The sequence below is a fragment of the Sphaeramia orbicularis genome, chromosome 16 (genome assembly GCF_902148855.1).
Source record: "Sphaeramia orbicularis chromosome 16, fSphaOr1.1, whole genome shotgun sequence".
Lineage (NCBI taxonomy): Eukaryota > Metazoa > Chordata > Actinopteri > Kurtiformes > Apogonidae > Sphaeramia > Sphaeramia orbicularis.
This window is the reverse complement of record NC_043972.1, coordinates 45355392-45377356: the sequence shown is the minus strand read 5'-3', so window position 1 is coordinate 45377356 and position 21965 is coordinate 45355392. Positions and strand designations below refer to the sequence as shown.

The window sequence follows — 21965 nt, the reverse complement described above, 5'->3', positions numbered from 1 at the left end:
CTTTGTAGATATTTTCCCAAGGGACCTACATATACAATCTATATTATAAAAGCCAAGTGGCTTCTGTGTGTGTACGTGTGTGTGTGTGCGTGTCTGTGGATTCACACAAAATCTGAAAAGCGCTGACTGCTGCACTTTGGCAAATAAATGTATTTTTGTTCAAGGAACAGACTAGCGAAGATGGCAAGTTGATAGGGCTGATATTTTGGGAGATATTAGTAATTTTGGAATACAATAGCCTTACAATCACATTGCTATGACTGAATGGTTTGGCAGCGACTGCTGGACAAATGCAGTACAGCATGCACAAATACACAACAGCATAAAGACTACCAAACCTACAACCTGTGGATCCCCATGGATCAACACGCTAGTTTTAAATTAATCTGACAAGCAGTTTCAGAGTAGATTGCTGAAATGTAGATATTTCTGACCTCAACTTTGACCCTTCAAGGTCAAAGGTCATGGACCCACATAAAAATCTATATACGACTTCCTATCAGTGATCAGTGGTAACTATATTGATATCTGTAACCATTTCCATGTTACAAATGTTTCAGATCCACAGTACAAATAAGGTTTGAAGACTTTTCCTTTACAGGTATAATATACAACGACAACACCTTACCCATGAACACATATGAGCATCCTCTCTCAAATAAAACATCTGTTCAAGACATGCACTGTGTACTGCAGGGTCGGTTTGTTCCTGTGTGAAAACATCATTTTAAGACTGGTTTAAGAAGCAACTAAAATAAAAACCAGAGTTGGTTTGGATATGAAAAGTACTGGCTGCTTTATTTTCACGGTAACGTTCTGTACAATCAACAGAGAATTGAGGCGCTTGCGGTAAAATTCAGAATTATAATCATGTTCCTCTTCTTTTCCTCACACTGAGAGACACGGTCTGTGCAGTCCTGCAAACCCAGGTACACGTTCTTTAAGATGTAAAGAAACCCAGAAGGACAAAATCATCTGTGTGGATCTATATTTACAAATATCATTTACACACTCAGCACCTCTTTTACATGTATCACTACAGATATACAAGCATTAACAGGTGACTCATGAAATGGTACCAGTGATATTTGATGCACAGAGCGACACAAAAACACACAAACATGAGTGAGCGGATGTTTCTTGGTTCAGATTATTGCCTTGAGACAGTTGGTATTGGAGACCAGGCTGTCTGTGGTTAAATTAGTAGTCTACAATACAGATGAACCAACCAGGAAAATTAAGAAAAGAAACAAACAAAAAAAAAAAAAAAATCAACACAAAAGACAAGATGATCCCCATGGGGTTGGCTGGATCTGCTGCAGGACAGTATTTCTCAGTTCTCCTCCTCCCCTGGTAATACTCCTCTGCATAACCTCAGGAGCAGCAGTCTGGAATAGAAGGATTAGACGGATACATGTGAGTCCGCAGGCGTTCATTATTATGTAACGCATCCCACATTTCATTACAGAGTCTGTAGTGAGATAAAGGAAGTGAGATGGAATTCAAGACACGAGCTGCAATTAAAATCTCTAATTGGTTTTACTTAGCTGCGAGACATATAACGTTGATTCTTCTGCCAAAAGAAGTGAATTAGTTTTTTCAAAATGAGGAGAGGGTGATAAAAATGGATATAACAAATATAGTGAGCAAACAATTCTATCGTTTACAGAATCCTTATGTATGTGGAACCTTGGAGCAACGTTTAATCAAGACATATGTACAGGTTTGTATGAGTATTGTATTTTGTCTGTTTATATTATGAGTCAATAGTGTTACTGAACTGAAATAGAATTCATATAAAGAACTAATATATCATTCTACAGGATCAACTAAAGGTAATTAACAGGAAACTCAGCCCTTGTTAAACATTTTCTCAGGCTTTTCCAGCACCACTAATTTTATTTCCATTCACAACTGTACTTTAGTTTAGGAAATCAAACAGCAAACTTTTTCATTCTCTTTATTGTTTAGTGAAATTTTCATGCTCACTTCAAAAATTCAGTTATGTTTCTGAACTATTTTCTGTGCACCACATAAACTACAGATTCACTGTTATGCAATATTGATCTGTGTGTCAAATAAGACCTCAGATGGCTTTTTACAGTCCAGTTTTAAGTCAGGATAGAGGAAAAATCCATTGTGGAATTAATAGAATTTCACTTGTTTAATGTATTGGAATTAGGAACGTAAACAATTAATCGGCTATCAATTAATTGTCGATAAGAATTTGCTCAATTAAACTATTTATTGTTGGTTAATTGCCCTTTCCCGTGGTGGGATTTGTGGTGTTGACAGTAGGAGGCGCCACTGCCCAAATTAGGCTCTTGTCATCTCTGCTGAAATCTGGCTCCATCATGTCAGTGATGCAAAGTCAGAAATGCCCATTTCTTCTAAGCTGCCCCTCTTCAGATGCATTTATTTGAATGAATTTCTTTGCAGAATTTATTTAGTTATACACCATGAATGTCATTGCCTGTACTGTATCCACAATGGTTCAGTAAATCAATCACTAAGGAATATGACATGCTTTTTACATGAAGTATATAAACAACTTTTAGCTTTTATTCTTATAGACCCTATCGAAAGAGAAATTCAGGTTCTCAGGAAAATCGCCACTTATCAATTAATCGTTAATCGATCAATAAGGTCAACCAACTAATGATTAATGGATTAACTGATAATTTGCATCCCTAATTGGAATGTATTTCATCTGACTGTAGATAGTCTCTTTCCATACTGTGCATCTAAATTTGAAAATTGGGAAATTATTTGTAGTTCAATGTATGTGACTGATTCTCAAAAACACTATACATTTACACTGTTAGTATTATATGTTTTTTTGTTTTTTTTTTAATTCAAGTATAAATAATATTACAAAAATGTATGCACATTAATCTAATGGTTTATCTCTACTCCTCTATGGCACAGAGTTCAGTTCATGTCCTTATACAGTTGGACCCAGAGGGTGTTGAAATAATTTCTCTCCCTCACTTCATCAAATAACCACAACCCCAGAGCTGCACCTACATTTTGCCAAAAACATTTAGGTGTTGTTTTCTATTTCTGTATCTTACATTTTGCAGTATCATGGCTCACTTCCTCTCATGTAGATGACGTATATGTTATATAAATATGTAGCTGAACTCGTGACTTTTTGTAAAGGCACTGTTGCTGCATCTCACATTTTGCATTACCTGAGTATGATTCACTTTCCTTTCTGAGCAGTACATATTGAATTTATTTTGTTATTACTAGTGTACATGGCAATTGCTATTTTGTCTTTATTATCTTCATTTATTGATGTGTTTGCTCAGATATTAGTTCTTTGTACACAAAAAATGTTTTATTTTTTCTTCTGCTCAAAACAAATAAATGAATGAATGAATTTAAAGAAATACAAACTAGCCAAACTACACCTTTTTGCCCTCTCCTATTCCAGAATGATAGTGGATGGTGACAGATCTATCTCCATCCCTGGTATAGCATTAACCCTGTGGACATATGTCTGGATATGCAATACTACCCCATCCACTTCACTACAGAACACTGCTGGATTTCATCTTCAGCCAATTGACTAAAGACTTTATAGACATTATACATACTATCGCATGTTCTGTATTATGACAATTTACCTGAAATTAGATTTAAAACTGTAAAAAACTGGAACATATTTTGCTTACAGTACTTCCATATGTCATATAATACTAAATCATAATCCCTGTTTCATGACATGTATTGTATCTCCAGAATGTCGCTAAAACCAGACTGAGTTAGGCCTGGGTAAGTTCACCAGTACCAACCTTAGTTCTGCTCTCCCCAGTCCATGGTCCTGTAGTGTCTATATCCTTCCTGTGTCCTTTAGTTTGCCCACCAGGTCGTCCACTGTCTCCACCTTCACTCCTGCCTGTCTCTGTGGAGGCTCATCCACTCTCAAAATCTCCACCCGTGATGTCAGGTCCACCCCCAAGTCTGCTGGATTCACATTGGCTATCTTCTTCTTCTTGGCTTTCTGAAATGACATGGGCGACATCTAGAACCTCCATTCATTGCCTTTATTATCTAAATACTTAGCTTTAATAATACTGAAATAATGTCACTAACACTTACAAATATAACATATCACTGAACAATGTCTGTTAATGGATGTAACTCCCTGCTGCGTACCATGATGTTGGGCAGAGTGGCGTATCTGGGGGTGTTGAGTCGAAGGTCTGCGGACACCACCGCCGGTGTGTTGATCTTGATCATCTCAAGGCCGCCATCAATTTCTCTCACCACTTTGAGTTTGTCTCCTTCCATTGACACCTCTGAGGCAAAAGTACCCTGTAATGTGAATATGCAAAATAAAACAATGTCCACTATACTGTTCATCAGGACCAGAGGCCAGTATTTTGTCACAAATAAGAAGGGAGAGAAAATAATGTCAGGTCACTTAAGGTCATGAGACAGTCAGTGTGTGCCATCTTCTGGTTAAATGCTGTAACTGCAGGTACACAGTCAAAGTGACAACATTTCAGAACGAATCAATCAGGGTTATTATTAAAGTTAAAGGTTTGTGCTCTTTCTTCTGGTACGTTTTATACTTTTTCTTATATTTATTACCTCCACCAAGAAACAGCAGAGGTTATGTTTTCATTGGGGTTTGTCTGTCTGTCTGTTTGTTTGTTTGTCTGTCAGCAAGATAACTCAAAAAGTTATGGATGGATTTGGATGAAATTTTCAGGAAATGTTGATACTGGCACAAGGAACAAAAATGATTACATTTTGGTGGTGATTGGGGGGGCTGAGGTGTGCACTCTGTAAGTGCTTTTCTAGTTTTTATTTTGTTTTAGCATATCTTGTATTTTTATCTACAGCTTTGTACAGCACTTATGTTATTTTAAATGTGCTATATAAATAAACTTGGACTTGAGCTTTTTGCACCAAGTCAAAAACTGTGGAAGTAAAAGGAGGATCAGATGTACTGAATGTAAGAAACTTAGAATTAATTAATTTGTAATGTTACTTATTTAATTAGAATGCTTTGCATGTGACTACAGGCCCTGGTAAAGTCAGGTAACAGAACCGGATCACACCAGTGGATCAGTGCATCTCAAAGTATCACTGGAATCAAACACTAAAACATTCACTGAAAAATTATGTTTACCACAATCATAACAGCTAAATGAAAACTAAAAATGAGCTATACAATACAAACTGAAAAACAAAAACTGCAAGTAACAGTAAGATTTCTTTTCATTTTAAACTAATGTAAATACTTCATCGTCTACATTAGGATGAATAGTTTGCACAATATCAGAACTATTCTAAATACTGGTTTGGTCAATAAAATGTAATGTCATGCACTGTTTCAGCAAAACAAGGATTTTCTTATAATATAAAAAATAAGACCAATGTCCCTGTAGCTCACTGGCATGTTCTATCAAGAATCAATCAAGTTGGATTTGTGAGGTTGTCATGTTCTGCTGCTATGTTAGAGTCCTGTGGTCTGGATGCAGGAAATCAATCTCCCAATAGAAGTGGGTGGTACTTTCACTGGAGGAGAACTCAGCTACTTAAATGAAAGTCCATATATGACCTCCTATCAGTGCTCAGTAGTAACTATACTGATATCTGTAACCATTTCCATGTTATGAGCCGTTAAATATGGACCATTATAAGTAAAGGCAAATTTTAAACATTTCAAAAGTTCACAAAAAAAATTCAAAAATCATAATATCTCATAACTATGAACATACCTTGTACACACTGTCCCAAGGAAGCTACATATAAAGTTTAAAATGAATCCGACCAGTAGTTTAATCAGACAAAATGTCTGAAGAAATCGCTAACGAAAACGACAATAAAGATGACGAAGACGACACCAGACACAGTGCTTTCACAAAAGCTCATGGCCTGTCGACTGGTGAGCTAAAAATGAACAATAAAATAAAATCTAAACAAGTCCATCCCACTTAAAGAAAAAAAAAGCATTAAAAAAATCAGTGAGTCCGACGACGAAAATGTGAATTATAAAAAGCTGGTTGAGTCTAGATGTAAATTATTCTGCTTAACGTTCTGACAGTATTTTCACAAAAAGCTCCAACTGTTGGTCAGCTCCCTGAATTTCACTACAACCACCTAAACGACCCTTGACCTACTTTGCTGGTCTGTGCAGGATCACAGGAGCTATATCTGATACAAACCAGTCAACACTGACCCTAATAAAGACATGCTGCACAATACAGTCTATGCTCACAGAAATAAACTGAGGTAACACAGCGTGATCTTCACTGACCCACTAAACACACAGACTACATCAACCTTAGATCTCACCTGAGGCCAGTCCAGTAAGGCGGCTGTCATCTGGCCCGTCTGATTGCAGTCATCATCGATGGCCTGTGAGAGTCATTGAACAAAGGTAAAGTCGGTGCAGGATCAGAGTATTAATGAAAGAATGGAAGCAGAAAGCGTGCTCTGATTTTAAATGAGGCCGTTAAGTGAAATTAATCTGGATCTTTGACCTGTTTTCCAAGGATGATGAGTTGGGCGTCCTCCTTCTTGGCTAGAGCGGCGAGGATCTTAGACACTTGCAGGGGCCCCAAGGTTTCGTAGTCTTTTCCAGTCACTTGCACGTGGATGCCACGATCCGCCCCCATAGCAAGGGCAGTCCGGATGGTCTCCTAAATGAGGAAGAATCAAGAACAAAAAAATGATAGGGTTGGAATTAAAACCTTTAGGTAATGGCAAAGGAGCTGAAACACTGTAATAACGTTATACTGTCTGACATGTGATCACCTTAGATCACAGGTGTCAAACATACAAACACCCCACCGGTCCAATCCAGCCCAGTGGGATGAATTTGTAAAATGCAAAACTTACACCGACGATACTGGCGATCAAGGATGTCAAACTCATTTTAGTTCAGGTTCCACATACAGACCAATATGATCTAAAGTGGGTCAGACCAGTAAAATAATATTATTATAACCTATAAATAATGACAACTCTAATTTTTTTCCTTTGTTTTAGTGTAAAAAAGCCAAATTACATGAAAATGTTTGCCTTTAGGGTCAGGTCAAGGGAACACACACATCTATGACAAAATCAAAGTTTGTCTTATCCTATTCCATATGCACTCATTTGTTAACTTATTACTATAATATATATAAAAAACGCTTGTATTAAAAATATTTGATTTGTTTTCTAGACACATTGGTCCTTACATCATAATAGCATCAAGAATTGAAACTGTGTCACTTTAAATCTGTGTCAATAGGTCCAAAAGTTTCCACTATACAGTCGTGGAAAAAATTATTAGACCATTAAGTCATCAAAAACAATGGTTATGCAATCAAGTACTAACTCCTGTGTGTATCATGTAACTAAAACAGACAGAAAAGAAAACATGGAATACCTAAAAGCACTGTTTTTGTCAGTACAATGCCATAGATATTGATGGAAGAACTGAAGTGATTTTGGTTATTATCAAGAAAACATGGAAAATGGATAGATATCAGCTCTGAAATTAAACTCTTATGAGCTATTTTTGTTGTTATCATTATATTTGTCTAAACAAATGTACCTTTAGTTGTACCAGGCCTTAAAATGAACAAGTAATTGAAGAAAACAAGGGGTGGTCTAATAATTTTTTCCGCGACTGCATTTTCCTAAATATTGACATCAGTGTAGCTTAATATGTTATTTAAGACATCATAGGCAAATTTAAGTGAATTTCCTGTGGGGCCACATGTTAAGCATGTAAACCTTGTCAAAATCAGTGACATTTTGATGAAATCGTGTCACCGAGCACATTTTTAAATGTTTTTGGTCAAAAATCTCATCATCCTACTATGTTGAAGTACTTACAAATACCTACTGAAATATGTACCACACACTGATATAGGTTATATATATGTGCAAAGTTAGAGCCCATTGAACACCAAACATGTAACAATGTTGGTGCTTGACCTGACCCCATTTACAAACTATCCTTTTGTGAAAAACCGGAAGAAATATGAACAACCTGAAATGTCTTGAGAAGTCACTGCAATTTTACCAATATTCTGCCTGTTATTAAATGTTTTGTGTATTTGTAGATCCACTGTGGTCTGTAAGTTGCGATATGCATGTGTAAATGATAAACTTAGGAATAATATTGTTAAAAATGCACTTATTTTTCTTAAGACATTTCAGGTTGTTGATATTATTCATATTTTTAAGGAATCTTTGTAGATGTAAACATTTTCATGATGTAATTTTATTTTTTTCATTATCATTTTACTGGTCTGGCCCACTTCAGATCATATTGGGCTGAATGTGGCCCCTGAACTAAAATGAGTTTGACGCCCCTGCATTAGATAATCTCCAAAATAAATAAAAATAAAGTGAGCTGTGTTATTTATTAGAGCTATAATACACCACATCTTCAGCACATACTAACATCTGCAAAAATACACACAGTAAAATGGCAGAAGTAACCTACACATGTGCAGTACACATTAGAATAACGATGTTATTTGCGAATGTGTGTAGGTCCACAAACTGTTTAAATTCATGCCTCAAGGTAAACAGAGTTGTAGATGCCCCTGTGTCCACCTTTGAAAATAGAAATATATAAAGCCCGGTGCACAGATCTGTGCCTACAACAGATGCTACGGACTTTCAAAGTATGATTCATGTGATTTTATTTTCCCCTGGAGGAGAACTGTAACTGTAAGCGAGGGGGCGCTTGGTGTCATAGAGTTTGTTGGAAAAAAAAAAAGGCACACAACAGCATGCTTCGAGTACAGGAGGTCAAAACCCTCCCAGATGAATAAATGTAAAAAAGGCTTGAAGGAAAAAAAAAAAAAAACATTCCATATTTAGTTTAAATCAACTGCAAAACTGTTTTGAAGTTGAAGTAAAGAGAGTTAAAGTGAGACTAAATTCAATAAGTTTTCTTTTTAACCACTTTAAAATCAGCCAATACACTCTTTTGTAAATACAGTATAACAGTATTCTCTGTTAGTTTATGGAAATGTGTATTCTGCATTACAAGTAGAAAGTAGTTTGAACCACATTTATCTGCATTATTCCGCAGGTGGGATTCATAACCAATCAATCAGTAACTAATGTGCTGCTGAATATGCTATTACATAAAAAAATAAATAAATAAATAAATGACATATTTTTTTTTACAGAATATTATTTTCTGTAAAAAGTTGAAATGTTGAATAAAAAAATACACTATTTGCATCTTTTTACTGCACAGCAAACCCTGCTTTTGGCAGATTTCCAAACAGTACAGGTCAGGATGTCGGGTCAACACCATCATGAGTAAGATGGTGTACATAGAAATGTCTCTACAACTGGCAGAATCAGCTCAAATGGCTCAATTTACAACTCATTATTTTTCATTTCAACATTAAATGCTTTCTTAGAATTTGCACTCTGCGTATCTACCAATCAAATCAATGCATATTATTCTAAGGTTCATGTTGGATCCCTACAGGGTTAGGATTTGATGCAACTATGTAAAAAGATGTGCTACTTGTAATTAGCATCTCTTTAAAATACACTGTATCAAAGCAACAGCACTGTAATGCATTTCAAAACATCCAAATGACTGAATTAAAAGCTGAAAAAGGCTTGAAAATGTGTTCAAATAAATTGATAGAAGGGATCAAAACCATTATTAAAAATAGTTTCTTATTAACATTTGGTTGTTCAACTAATATACAGTCAAAATTATACAATAAAACATGCACAGATTAGTCTAAAGCAAAGCATTTACACAATATTTCATAAGCACCCTACTGAGAGTGATTGATACTGAAACTGATATAGTGAAGTAGAAGCTATTGCATTTCTGTTTCAAAAATCAAAAAACGCTCATCACAAAAACAAATAAAGAAATAAATATGAACTATTCTCCTTTTGAGCACCCTGCTTATAACCTAGACATACAAGGCAACGACAAATCAGTATTGAGGCAGTGAAGCTTGTACAGTCAATCTATCTTCACATGACGAAAATAACATGATTTTAATCTTATTTCAAGGTCTTTTAATAAAACTTTGAGTAACTGTTTGACAGTAACTGGTGTTTAATGTAATTTTGATTGCCCAGTTGTTAGAAAACAATCAAATACCAATGAAAGTTTTACTTACTCTGGATACCCAGGACATTAATCCATTCCCTTCTACTGTTTATTTGACTGTTGCTTGTTTTCATACCCAACTAAAACTTTTTTTTGTTATATACCTGTTGTGAAGCACATCACATCTGCCTTCTGCATGAAATGTACTCTATAAATACAGCTGAATTGAATTGAATTACTCTAAGTCATTAAATTAGTTTTTACTCATTACATTTAGGTATGTCATAGTATTTGTATTTGTCAGTTTGGAATTCACAGAACAGAAAGTACAACACAGGCATGACGAATACAAGAAATGCAGGGTGTATATAAAGTCTCTTTACAATTTAACAAATTTATTACAAAAGCAAATGAATAGACTAATTCATGGAAATTATTACAAAGTGAAAAGAAGATACTGACTTTTTTTCCCTGGACAGTGACATAAAATAATGTCATATGGTAACATCCTGTCAGGTTCAGACAGTGAAGTTTCCAAAGCTTTATGGATGTTTACAAGGAAATACTGGACTACATTCACAGAGCCTGAGAAGGTACCAGGTAAGCAGCAGCTTCTATGTACATATACAGCGTTGGCTAAATGCATTTATAAAGGAAGGGCTGCTTTTGTTGAACAGTAGCTCCAGTCTGTGTCATATGGATAAAATAGTACTCCTTTTATGGGTGTCCTGACTAGTGCCTGTATTTAATGAATCAAAGGGAGATGCCTGGGGATACGGATAATTCAGCGTGTTGTGTAGTGTCTGACTTGGTGTTTCAGTGTGTGCTCCTCCCTGTCAGATTAAAATCTGCTCTAGTTGTTCTAAACAGTTGTTCAATGTGCTGAGTCTTGTATCTAGTATGTGTCCAGCTGAGTCCAGTCCGTCTGATTTAATGGCAATGTTTCTAACTTGAAACAGTGTCGCCAATGATGGCATCTATAAAACTGAAAAGCGTTTTTGTTTTTCATATTCTGAGGTCTAGCAGCATAAGACATTTTTTATTCTTATTTTGTGCATCTTGCTTCATTAGCTTTCATTTATTCAGTCTGCACAGTCTGCTGCATGTAGAAACAAAGTAAATGTCACTATTCTGTGTTCAAAATAAATGAAAAGAAACTAAGACGTTTGCATTTTGGATTTTTTTGTTGCTTTTTTCCCACATTTTACAGTATTGTATTGTGAACTGACACTGAAAAACTGAGGTATGTATGTTTGATGTATCATGACACCCTAATGACATTTTTGACTGGACACTACTGACCAAAGTCAACTACCTCACACAGTGGCGAACAAGCAGGGTCCACAACCTGGTCCCACCACACCTACCTGTGCCTGCTGGGGCCCACAGCTGACAGCCACAACCTCCTTAATGAGCTTCTTCTCCTTCAGTTTGACCGCTTCCTCTACAGCGATCTCACAGAAGGGGTTCATCGAGTGCTTCACACCATCAGTCACGACGCCGCTGTTATCCGGCTTCACGCGGATCTAAGGATGAGACACGATGACTCAGGACTCAGAGGTCAGGAACCAGTTTGGTGTTCAAAGATAAAATCTGTGCCTTAGTTTTTAGGACAAGAGTTCCTCTTTTCATTTTAGTGAATATTTCTTTTTTTTGCTTTGCATTACTCAGCCAACATAATCTATAGAGAAGCATCTTCCCCTGAAGTCATAAAATAACTAGGTCTGGTGTAATACATAATAATACAGTGTGTATTCACGTTTTATGACTACATCTGTCAAAGTCATGTCTTTCACACCACAACAATATCTTTATGCACCAGGTTATGTGCATAAGCCCTCAGTCATTGAAGAAATGTAGGAAAAAAAAACACCTTAAACAGCTGCAACAAACTAGTAATGAAGTTGCTTTCTTCTGTACAACAGTGCAACAATGTATAATCTTTTCTTAAGAGACCAAAGGGATTTAGCTCAAACAACAAAAAATATACTATACCGATAATATGTAATTATATGTGTACGTCACATTTGAAGCTGAACTATTATCCTTTAGGTTAGATCATAGTATACAAACAATCTTTATAGCCTACTTAATTATTACACTCATGATTAGCTTTTATCAGCATTTAAAGGGACATGCTAGTAAAACAATGTGTTGTTTGGTTTTATTGCCTGCTTACAATTAAGATCAATATTGGAAGACAGGACAAGCAGATACATATCAGTGTATACTGCTGATACTGATAGGATCCTGTTGAGAGCAGCTGGAGCTGGAGTGACCAAGCTGCACATAGATAATGTCTGAGGTGTTGTGTGAGGTCTAAACAGCCTTACAATGGTCTGACTTCAAACTAAATCCTGATCTTTAAGAATTAATAAACATATACAAATAGGTGCATTATGTTACACAATGTCTGACTGCATAACTTCAAAACATCTGTCTGAATGCTATTCAGGAAGTGGAAATAGTCATGTATGGTGGTGTTGCTAAAATTAAAGGTAATTCCTGATTATTCTAGTCCTTTAAATTCAGGAGGATAATAACAAGTGACTAGTCCAATGTTCGAACTGACAGTCGTGTGGCTCTTAAGTAACAGCAGTTGCCATTTGGCAGGCTAACATTAGCTAGCATACTATTAAAAGTCATGTGATTGAAAACAAGAAAACAAACAAATAAACCACAAACGAAAACAAGCCAGGTGAAACTACACGAAGACATTACCTTAACTGCATAGTCAATGACACGCTTGACACCAACAAGAACGCGGCCAGACATGGTTTAACTGTAGTGGACAGCTAACGTGTCACAGTCACCGCTATGAACCCTCACCCAAGGAGATGAGCTGATAGTCGGAATTATTTCAGGGAGGCACCAGAGGCGTAACCGCGGGACCGCCTACCAAACCAGCCAATCAGAGGCAGACAAAAGCTGCACTCTGCGGTCTGATTAGCTGAAGCGCATTCGGAAGCGTTGTTAAATTCACCAGAAAGCCAGTCAGCGCTGTGGTTATGAATAAAAAAAAAACGGTGCTGAAAGGATCCGGATTTTTCTGATAAGTTCACTAAATCGTTTTAAATGCACGGCGCCGTTACTTAAACTGACATTTTTTAAATTATTATTTTGACGCTATGTGTGTATTATAATCATGGACGTTATAAGACGAATGACGTGGTGCTCCAGCGATATGTCCCCGCAGAAGAAACGTTCCGCTGTATGTAGGACAAAGTTCACGACACAATAATTAGCAGTTCGAATTAAAGAGGGTTATCTAAAAATGGAATTAATAATAATGAATGTCATCTTAGGTTGTACCATATTTTTAGATAGACATACAGTGTAAATTACATGTATTATAACATAGTAAGAGATGGTGAGTGGGGGCAAATGTATCGCTTATAACATTATTTTGACGCGTAGTCAAGGCATTTTGCACTCATAGTTTTAAATAACATGGAAAAAATAATGAGCTGCCACGTTTCACCACACTAACATCATCCTTACTGCTATGAGCGCTAAAATGTTCACTTTGTGATTTCTTTTCAAAGTCCTCCTGGTGGTTTTTGTTGGGGGTTATTTCCAGGGCTTTTATGCTATGACAACGTGTTTTTATATAAGGAAGTGTGAATTATTATGTGTAACGTATGAAAATAAGCATTGCTGTCCACAATAAATGAAACTAGATGAAAAAATATAGATTTCTATATTCGTGGGAGGCCGGTAAACAAAACTAGACCAGACTTCATATTAGACTCATTTGGTGTTTCTGCACGGTGTATTGTTATAACAGCCCTAACGTCAAAGTTGTCTTTTAGATGCTCTGCGGTACATATATTAATTTAGTCTCTAATATATCACTATGTTTTGTTTCCGTGTATAAAAACCGTTGTTTTGATCGTGTTGAGCGTATGGTCCCTAATGAGCTCCAAAATCCTCCTCAGTGCAGAGATCCGACAGAGGGAAGTCACCTCGGATCACCCAGCGGCAGCGGCGGCCTCCATTTTAACTCCGACACCGAGCCATACCTCACGTGTCCTGGGCTGTCTCTCTCACATGACCCGAGTGTTTGTTCCCGTGATCAGCACTTCCATCTCCGTCTGTGACACCGAATATCACTTTTTATTCTAACCCTGATGGATATGCTTGAACAGAGTCTGGACAGCGCAAGGTAACCCGAGTGTCGGGCAAAATGGCTAACTGAGACAAGCTAGCTACAACATGCTATTTGGACAGCTAAACAAGGCCTGACCTGAAAAAATGTTCTTAAAACGATGTCAGTTGGAGTGTGTAAATAGTTGTAAGAAGAAGTAGTTGTCTACTTTCCCAGGCGCTTAGGCAAAGAGTCGAATGCCAAACCCTTGTCGACTATTTACAATAAACATAATCAGCTAATAGCTTTATAACAGTCAAGTTAGCTTAGGCTAGCAGTTAAAATACTAAACAACTGTGCTGTCAGTCACTAGGTAACCTGAGGACACTTGCACTATTACATTTTGTTAGACAGTTGTGCTGTAAATCCACTTGCTTTCCGAGATAAACTTGTAGGTATATATATATATTTTAAAAAAACAACAACCTTTATTAAATTGTAAAACACTAACAAGTTAACGTTAGCTTCTTGCGTAGGTATTGACAGTTATTTGTCCATTTGATTCGCAGCCAAGAAAAGCAAGAAGAGGAGGTTGTCCAGGTGTCTGAAGGTAACACTTTCTCCACCGAGTTGTCAATTACATCATCTAGTAACTGAACAATAGTGGGCATTTTGTAGAATATCCAGTTGCTGCTGTTTTTACCCGAAAAACATACACAAATCTCCTTTGGCTATTAGTCGACTTTGGGTAATCTTTGTAAATCTTGGTAAATTATGCATCTAAATATGTTCAGCCCTGTATTTATTACTTTTCTACTTCTTCCTGATGAATTTTAATTTTGTCTTCTTTTCCCTTAAAGACGGAACAGGAGAAGAGCAAACAGCTGTTACAATTGCCAGTGTACAGCAAGCTGCAGCATTTGGTGACCATAACATACAGTATCAGTTCCGTGCTGAAGGAGGACAGGTAAGTGACTAGTGGATGCACAAACCTTTAGTACAGACTCTCAAGTGTCTCTGATGGCATCTGTGTTTCAGTCACAACAGAAATAATACACCATGGACTTTACCTGTCAGGTTGTAAACAGGTTGAAATGCTGAGTCATATGTAGGACGTCACTATTGCGCCTTTCTGTTTTAACTGTTGCCTTGTAGTCAAATAAATTTTTTTTCCGCTTGCTCCTGTCTCCTCCCCTATTCCAAAGACATGCAAGTCAGGAGGATAGCAGGCCCTAAATTGCCTGAAGGTATGAATGTGTGTTTTTCTTTTTCTAGTCCCATGATTGACTGGTGACTTTTTGTCAAGAGAGATACTCTCCCCCTGCCTTTCACCAGTCTGTACTGGGATTCTCTGCAGTTGCAGCTACGGTCAGCGATAGACAATAGGACAGTGATGCAAGTAAATTAATAATCAGGAGACGTAGTGTGACATTCAAGTCGGTTTATCCTTATTTGGGTGATTTACACTGGAGGGAATTAAGTCAGTCATCCATGTGGCTTATTTGGCGTAAACAAGACTAGTGTGAGCGATCATGTGATTCCAGTCTGGCCTATGATTGGCACGGGATTCCTGTCACATGTCAGTCAGGAGGGGAGTCACATGATGAGAAGATACAAATACTGATTCTTGGAACAAACAACCTTATTTTTCAAATTGAATCAGGCACATTCTGAAGGATAGGCATATTTTGTTGGATGGTAAGATTATAATGCACTGCTGAGGCCAGGATTATAGTGTCAGATAACAGGTCTGGTTGAACGGAAGCATCAGACATGATAAACAAATCTTCAAGTCAGGTAAGGGTTGGATTGGCGTGCAGCCATTTGAGCCGTAGAAATATGTACCAACTGCTGGATGCTGTTTGTTTTTTCTCTAATTCCCTCATGTCTCTTTTTCCATCTTGAAGGTGACATACCGTGTTGTTCAAGTGACTGACCAGCACCTCGAGGGCAGAGATGACGGGGGAGGAGCCGTGAGTGTTGTTTCTACAGCTGCCTTCGCTGGAGCTCCTCAAGCTGTGGCTCAGGTACCGTACGCCTCCAGTGTTATCCAAACACCATTAAAAACCATAAAGCAGACATACCGTTGTACTGAGCAGCATGCTCTTGAACTCATATTGACCTAAGGAGTACTGTTGATATGTCTTAGCTTGATAGCAAGTGAAGTGTAAACAGGATTGATACTCCAAGTTTGCAAAGATACCCAGAGAGACAGAAAAGTACAGTTAAAGATTTGGTTTGGAATTGAGTACTCTGGCCATGTTCATTGCTCATTAGTCATAGTAAAATTAAAGTGTCTTATTTGGGGAATAATGACTGTTATGAAACTTAACACCCATTGACGAAAAGTCATCAATAAGTAAATACATGTAGTATGGACATGTTTGTATTTATTAATATTATGTTAATGGATACGTTTCAGTTGTCGTAAATATATTTTGGGTTAGATTACCTTAAAATGTGTATTGAGAAAATTGTCATTGAGCTGAAATGTAAAACTTAAGAGCTTAAATGACACTGTGATAAGTAAATTTATATTTTTATAATGAAGCAGTTCTCTGCTTTATTAAATATATATATGTGTGTGTGTGTGTGTGTGTGTGTGTTAAGGCACAAAACTGGCATAAAAGGTGTATTATGTGGGAACTGAGGCGAAAACATATCAGTACTGGTGCCAAAAAGATACCCAGAACAAGGCCTAGCCACATTGTTGTTGGGCAAAAAGTGGGCTTTTCTTTAGTGTTAAAACATACAATTATAATAGAGAAGATATGGAAATGTTTGTTTCAAAGATGCATCCTATCTGGATATTTTTGTGGACTGGTGAAGCTAGTGATTATTCTCTCCTCTGCTTAATGCACCACAGAAGGTTTAATGTTTGGTTTTTATTTGACAGATTTTGTGTGGCGCAAACACAGTTTTTATCTCACCAGCTGATAGGCCATGAGCTGTTGTGTAGGTACTCTGTCTGGTGTCTTCGTCGTTGTCTTTGTTAGCAGTTTCTTCAAACATCTTCTCAGATGAAACTAATGGTCAGATTCATTTAAAAATTTTTATGTAGCTTTCTTGGGACAGTATCTACAAAATTCGTTCACAGTTTTGAGATATTTAGATTTTTGATGAATTTTTACCCCGCCCCCCGAAGAGGAGGCAAGGGGTATTGTTTTTGGTTCGGTTTGTTTGTTTCTTTGTTTGTTAACACTCTAGCAGCAAAACTATTGGTTGAATTCATACCAAATTGGGTTTGTAGATTGCCAGTGACCCAGAATAGATGTGGTTACATTTTGGAAACAGTAGGTCAAAGTTCACATTTTTTCATGAATTTCTAAAATCTTTTTCTTCTCCCCTTTACTTATAATGGGCGAAATTTCAAATGTCTACAAAAACATCCATTTTGTTTCAGTTTACTTCAAACTTGGCACATATATAGATGCAATTGACATCAGCACAAGCATAGACATGATGACATCAGCTGGATCCATGCCAAAATAAGCTATAATACGTGTGAGGAGCAGGGTTTGTTGTGCCTGGCACCACTTATTTAATATTTAAAATTTCCCATTACTTAATAACGGACCATATTTTAAAGGCTTATAACATGAAAATGCTTACAGATATCAATATAGTTACTATTGAGCACTGATATGAAGTCATATATGGACTTTGAGTTAATTAGTTGAGTTCTCCTCCAGTGAAAGAACCACCCACTTCTTTTGGCAGATTGATCTCCTGCATCCAGACCACAGGACTCTAACATAGCGGCAGAACTTTACAACCTCACAAATTCAAGTTGTTACTGATTCTTGATAGAGCATGCCGGTGAGATAGAGGGAAATTGGTCCTATTTTTAGTTAACTAAAATAAACCCCATGACTCTGACTACAACCACAGCGACTAAGTCCCTCCCAAAAACTCTGAAAACATGCAGGTTTCCATCCCAGAATACACCAAGTTGGCTTTGAGGATGTGTTTTTTCCGCCTTTGCTGTTAACCCTGCTAACAAGATGACTGCTCCTTCTTTTTGTCCTGTTTATCCAAACTGTCAGACTGTTCTGTGTCTTGCTTAGGGATCTAGAAGTGGGGATACCAATATTGAGTCTGACAAAAACTGAGGTGTGCTTATACCTGCTGTGACTGCTCTGTTGTTGCTTGTTCAAGCTCTCTCTCCCCCGTCTCGCTCTTATCTGTCACAGGCTGTGATCCAGAACCCTTTCAGTAATGGAGGAAGCCCAGCAGGAGAGGCAGTGGGAGGGGAGACGCGCTTCGCTTACTTCCCCGCAACCGCAGTGAGCGACGGGACTGTGTCTGTTCAGGCCGCCACGGACCCCACACTCACACAGGCAGGGGGTGAGTCAGCTCTCACACTTAATTTGGGCTGAAGCTCACCACAGAGCTACAGGGCTAATTTAGCCATTATTTTCAGTGACAAACAGGAATGTAGTGAGGGGAAGCATACAGAGAGAACAGCAACCCTGTAAACGAACCATTATCTGTGCAAATGTAACAATTCAAAGCAGGGGAGTTTTATGAATACTGAGATACAAATGTGGTTTGTACTACAACAGTGCCTCAGCGACAAAGGAAAATGGATACTGAAGGATATTTACCAGCAGGAAACTGGCCCCATGTTTAAATTATGAAATGATTTCTATTAAACGGTAACAAAATATTTTCATCAGTATGTAAATTCTGTCTTCTAATATTTATTTAACCCGTAAAGACCCAAACAGCTACTGGTGACCCACAGCATCTATTAATGTAAAATGTTCACTGCAAATTATTTGGATCTTACCAAGATAAAAAAAAAAAACAACAACTTAGATTTAGAAGTGTTAGATAATTTATCTTGTTTACAGTGTTAATTTCTTATTTTAAGTGATACATCTGTAGACATGCTTATTTCTAGAGTTAACAGTCTTAATTCAAGAAATCTTGTCAAGTGAAATTATCTTGCTGCGTGGACAGATATTTCACTTGTTTTGAGTATGTTTTTCATCAAATGTAATGTTTTTATCTTGTTTTTAGACACCCCTTTTTTTGCAGAGTTTAATAACTGTTGATTCACTAATCCTATCAATGCATGTAAATAATTGAGGTAAAATGCAATTTGTCAGCTTTTAATCATCATCAGATATGACCCATTTGGACGTTCAGAGGCTCCGTAGTGAACGTAGAAACACTGTCATCTGCTACAGCATTGATTCACCAATAAAATCCATGGAGTTGGATCAGTTTCAGTAGATGGATACTTGTTTTTACATTGAGTTATCGCTGTCTTTGCTGACAAAGTCACTGTTTCTTCAGTTGTTTTTTTTTTTGTTTTTGATACAATAACTTTTGAATTTAGTCTGAGTTTTCATTAGCCAGACCAGCCATCCGGTTTTCTCAGTGAATTCAGTACTCAGAAAACTGTCTGGAATTCGACCAATCGCTGTGACGTATGCATGATCTATTCTATACCAAATCAGTCACAAGTCAGGGGGGCGGGTGTTTCACAATGCGTCATACGCATCGGCTTCTTTTTGTCACGAGTCAAAGTCAGTTCCAAGTCCGCAAATCTCTTTACAACTGTTATCGGTTGTTTACTTGATTCAAAAATAAGGACTGAATTACAGATTACACCCTGTATTCTTGAATTTCACAGACAAAAGTGTCACGTCCATCTTACCTGTGATTAGTTTACTCAGTGCCTGTTAGTCCCGCCTTCATATCTGGATTCAAGCCCCGCGATTCCAGATGGATTTTTCTTTGAGAAAGACAGATAACTGTCCAGGCTATGTTTTCATGGCCATCTACACAATCAGTAAATTAAATATAGGAAAGTACATGATTTATACTGAAAACTGAAAAATACAGATGATAATATTCCAATAAATACTGATAAATCACTTCAAAAGGGTTAAATATAGAGAACTGCCACAATAGTAGCACTGGGTCTTCATTGGTTAATGTGCAGTCTTTAATGTTTTCATGAGTTGAATACATTGAAACTGGCTCCAGCGCTCATATTTACTATGTTTCCTGTCTCATGTCCTCCCACGCGGTTTCCATTCCTCTTTCCCCCCACATGTTGTTGTCATCTGGCTGTATGGTTTTGTGGTTTTATGGTTTTGTAACAGAAGAGGATCTTAACTTCTGTTTGTCATGATATCATCACATAAGGTTAACACAGTTCACAAACCTCTCGCTGGGTTCTGTTCAGGGCTTGATCAACCTGGAGCACAGCCCTCTGGCTCAGTCTCATCGTGTCATTTGTTACCACGCCAGGTCTAGACCTAGTGGGCGCACTGTTGCAGATGGATGGTTGCTAAGTTCTGTACTGTCAAATACTGCACACCCTTTAATATTTCCCTGACACAGAGTGGTTCAATCATACTCCAGGGAAGAAACAGGTCCAGGCGTGTTCACCCAAATGTTGTGTTAACTGACTTTTATATTACCTTGGTTGTAATACAAATGTGCTATCTTGTTACTTGTAACAGCTGAAAACCACAAAAGCATAGTATGTCAGCAGTTGTTGGATATCAGAACTACAACTACAGAAAATCAACACTGGGAAGTCTTAAATATATTATTATTTCAAAGCATTTAACGCTTTTACCCTTGGGAATGTGATAAAAAAACAGGAAACTGCAACACACACACATCAATTAATATTTCATATCAAAACTTATATCGGCAGTGATGCGAAGTTCTAGATTATTGTCATGCAATAATGTAAATATGTAAATAATATTTAATTTTAATTCTAAATGTATATAACTATTTATATAAAAACCATATTTCTTATTTTTTCTCTTTATATTTCATTTTTCACTCATTTGTTGTTTTTCTACCAGTCTTTTCTCTGCATTTGCGGGTTGTATGCTGCTGCTGTTAAACTGAAATTTCCCCACGATGGGATGAATAGTCTTATCTTATCTTATCTTATCTTATCTTATCTTATCTTAATATTATCTTTTCTTACCTTACCTTACCTTACCTTACCTTGCCTTGCCTTGCCTTGCCTTGTCTTGTCTTGCTTAATGACGTTTCCGAAAACCATCCAAAGCCTAGACCTTAAACACATCAGGGCATTTTTTTCATCTAATTAACTTCCATGTCCATGTACTTTTTGAACATTAAGTCCTCCTGTCATACAGTATTGTCATACATAGTGAATATTCAGCTAGGGGTGTAATGGTACAGAAAAATTTCAGTCCGGTGCAGGGGTCTTCCATTCAATACATTTTCAATACATTTTCATTACAGTAAATTTTTATCTTTGGCTCGGTGTGAGTGCACCTGAAGAACGCCAAATGGCTTCCCTTATTTTGGGTAAAATATAGTTGTCTCCTTTAATTCTTAAACTTTTTGCTATCATGAAACATAATTTTAGATGTTTACAGGGTGGGGAAGCAAAATTTACAATATTTTGAGGCAGGGATTGAAAGACAGTGTATGACCAATTAGTTTATTGAAAGTCATGAGAATTTATTTGCCACAAGAAAATTTACATAATAGAAAATGTTTTTATTCTATATGTCCTCCTTCTTTCTCAATAACTGCCTTCACACGCTTCCTGAAACTTGCGCAAGTGTTCCTCAAATATTCGGGTGACAACTTCTCCCATTCTTCTTTAATAGTATCTTCCAGACTTTCTCGTAATAGTTTTGCTCATAGTCATTCTCTTCTTTACATTATAAACAGTCTTTACAGACACTCCAACTATTTTTGAAATCTCCTTTGGTGTGACGAGTGCATTCAACAAATCACACACTCTTTGACGTTTGCTTTCCTGATTACTCATATGGGCAAAGTTTCTGAAAAGGTATGGAT

At 37.1% G+C, this 21965-nt stretch overlaps 2 protein-coding genes across 4 annotated transcripts in view; one reads left to right on the top strand and one right to left on the bottom strand.

Moving 5' to 3' along the window:
* Positions 1-771: 771 nt before the first annotated feature.
* Positions 772-12924, bottom strand: etfb (electron transfer flavoprotein subunit beta). The gene is made up of 7 exons (XM_030157612.1): positions 12782-12924; positions 11428-11586; positions 6504-6662; positions 6316-6378; positions 4165-4323; positions 3801-4009; positions 772-1388 (listed from the first exon to the last, which is right to left on the bottom strand). Exons 1-6 carry the CDS (start codon positions 12833-12835, stop codon positions 3839-3841), a joined length of 765 nt encoding a protein of 254 aa, XP_030013472.1. The 5' UTR covers positions 12836-12924; the 3' UTR covers positions 772-1388; positions 3801-3838.
* Positions 12925-13945: 1021 nt separating this feature from the next.
* Positions 13946-21965, top strand: part of usf2l (upstream transcription factor 2, c-fos interacting-like) — a 29507-nt gene continuing 21487 nt past the window's right edge. Inside the window, exons 1-5 of one of the 3 annotated variants that reach the window (XM_030157609.1) lie at positions 13946-14225; positions 14717-14757; positions 15008-15114; positions 16055-16174; positions 18341-18494. In XM_030157609.1, coding sequence (XP_030013469.1) covers positions 14191-14225; positions 14717-14757; positions 15008-15114; positions 16055-16174; positions 18341-18494 — 457 coding nt within the window. In that variant the 5' untranslated portion in view covers positions 13946-14190. Of the gene's footprint in view, positions 14226-14716; positions 14758-15007; positions 15115-15157; positions 15945-16054; positions 16175-18340; positions 18495-21965 lie in introns of those variants that run through there. The other 2 variants (XM_030157610.1, XM_030157611.1) reach the window with 2 other exon arrangements.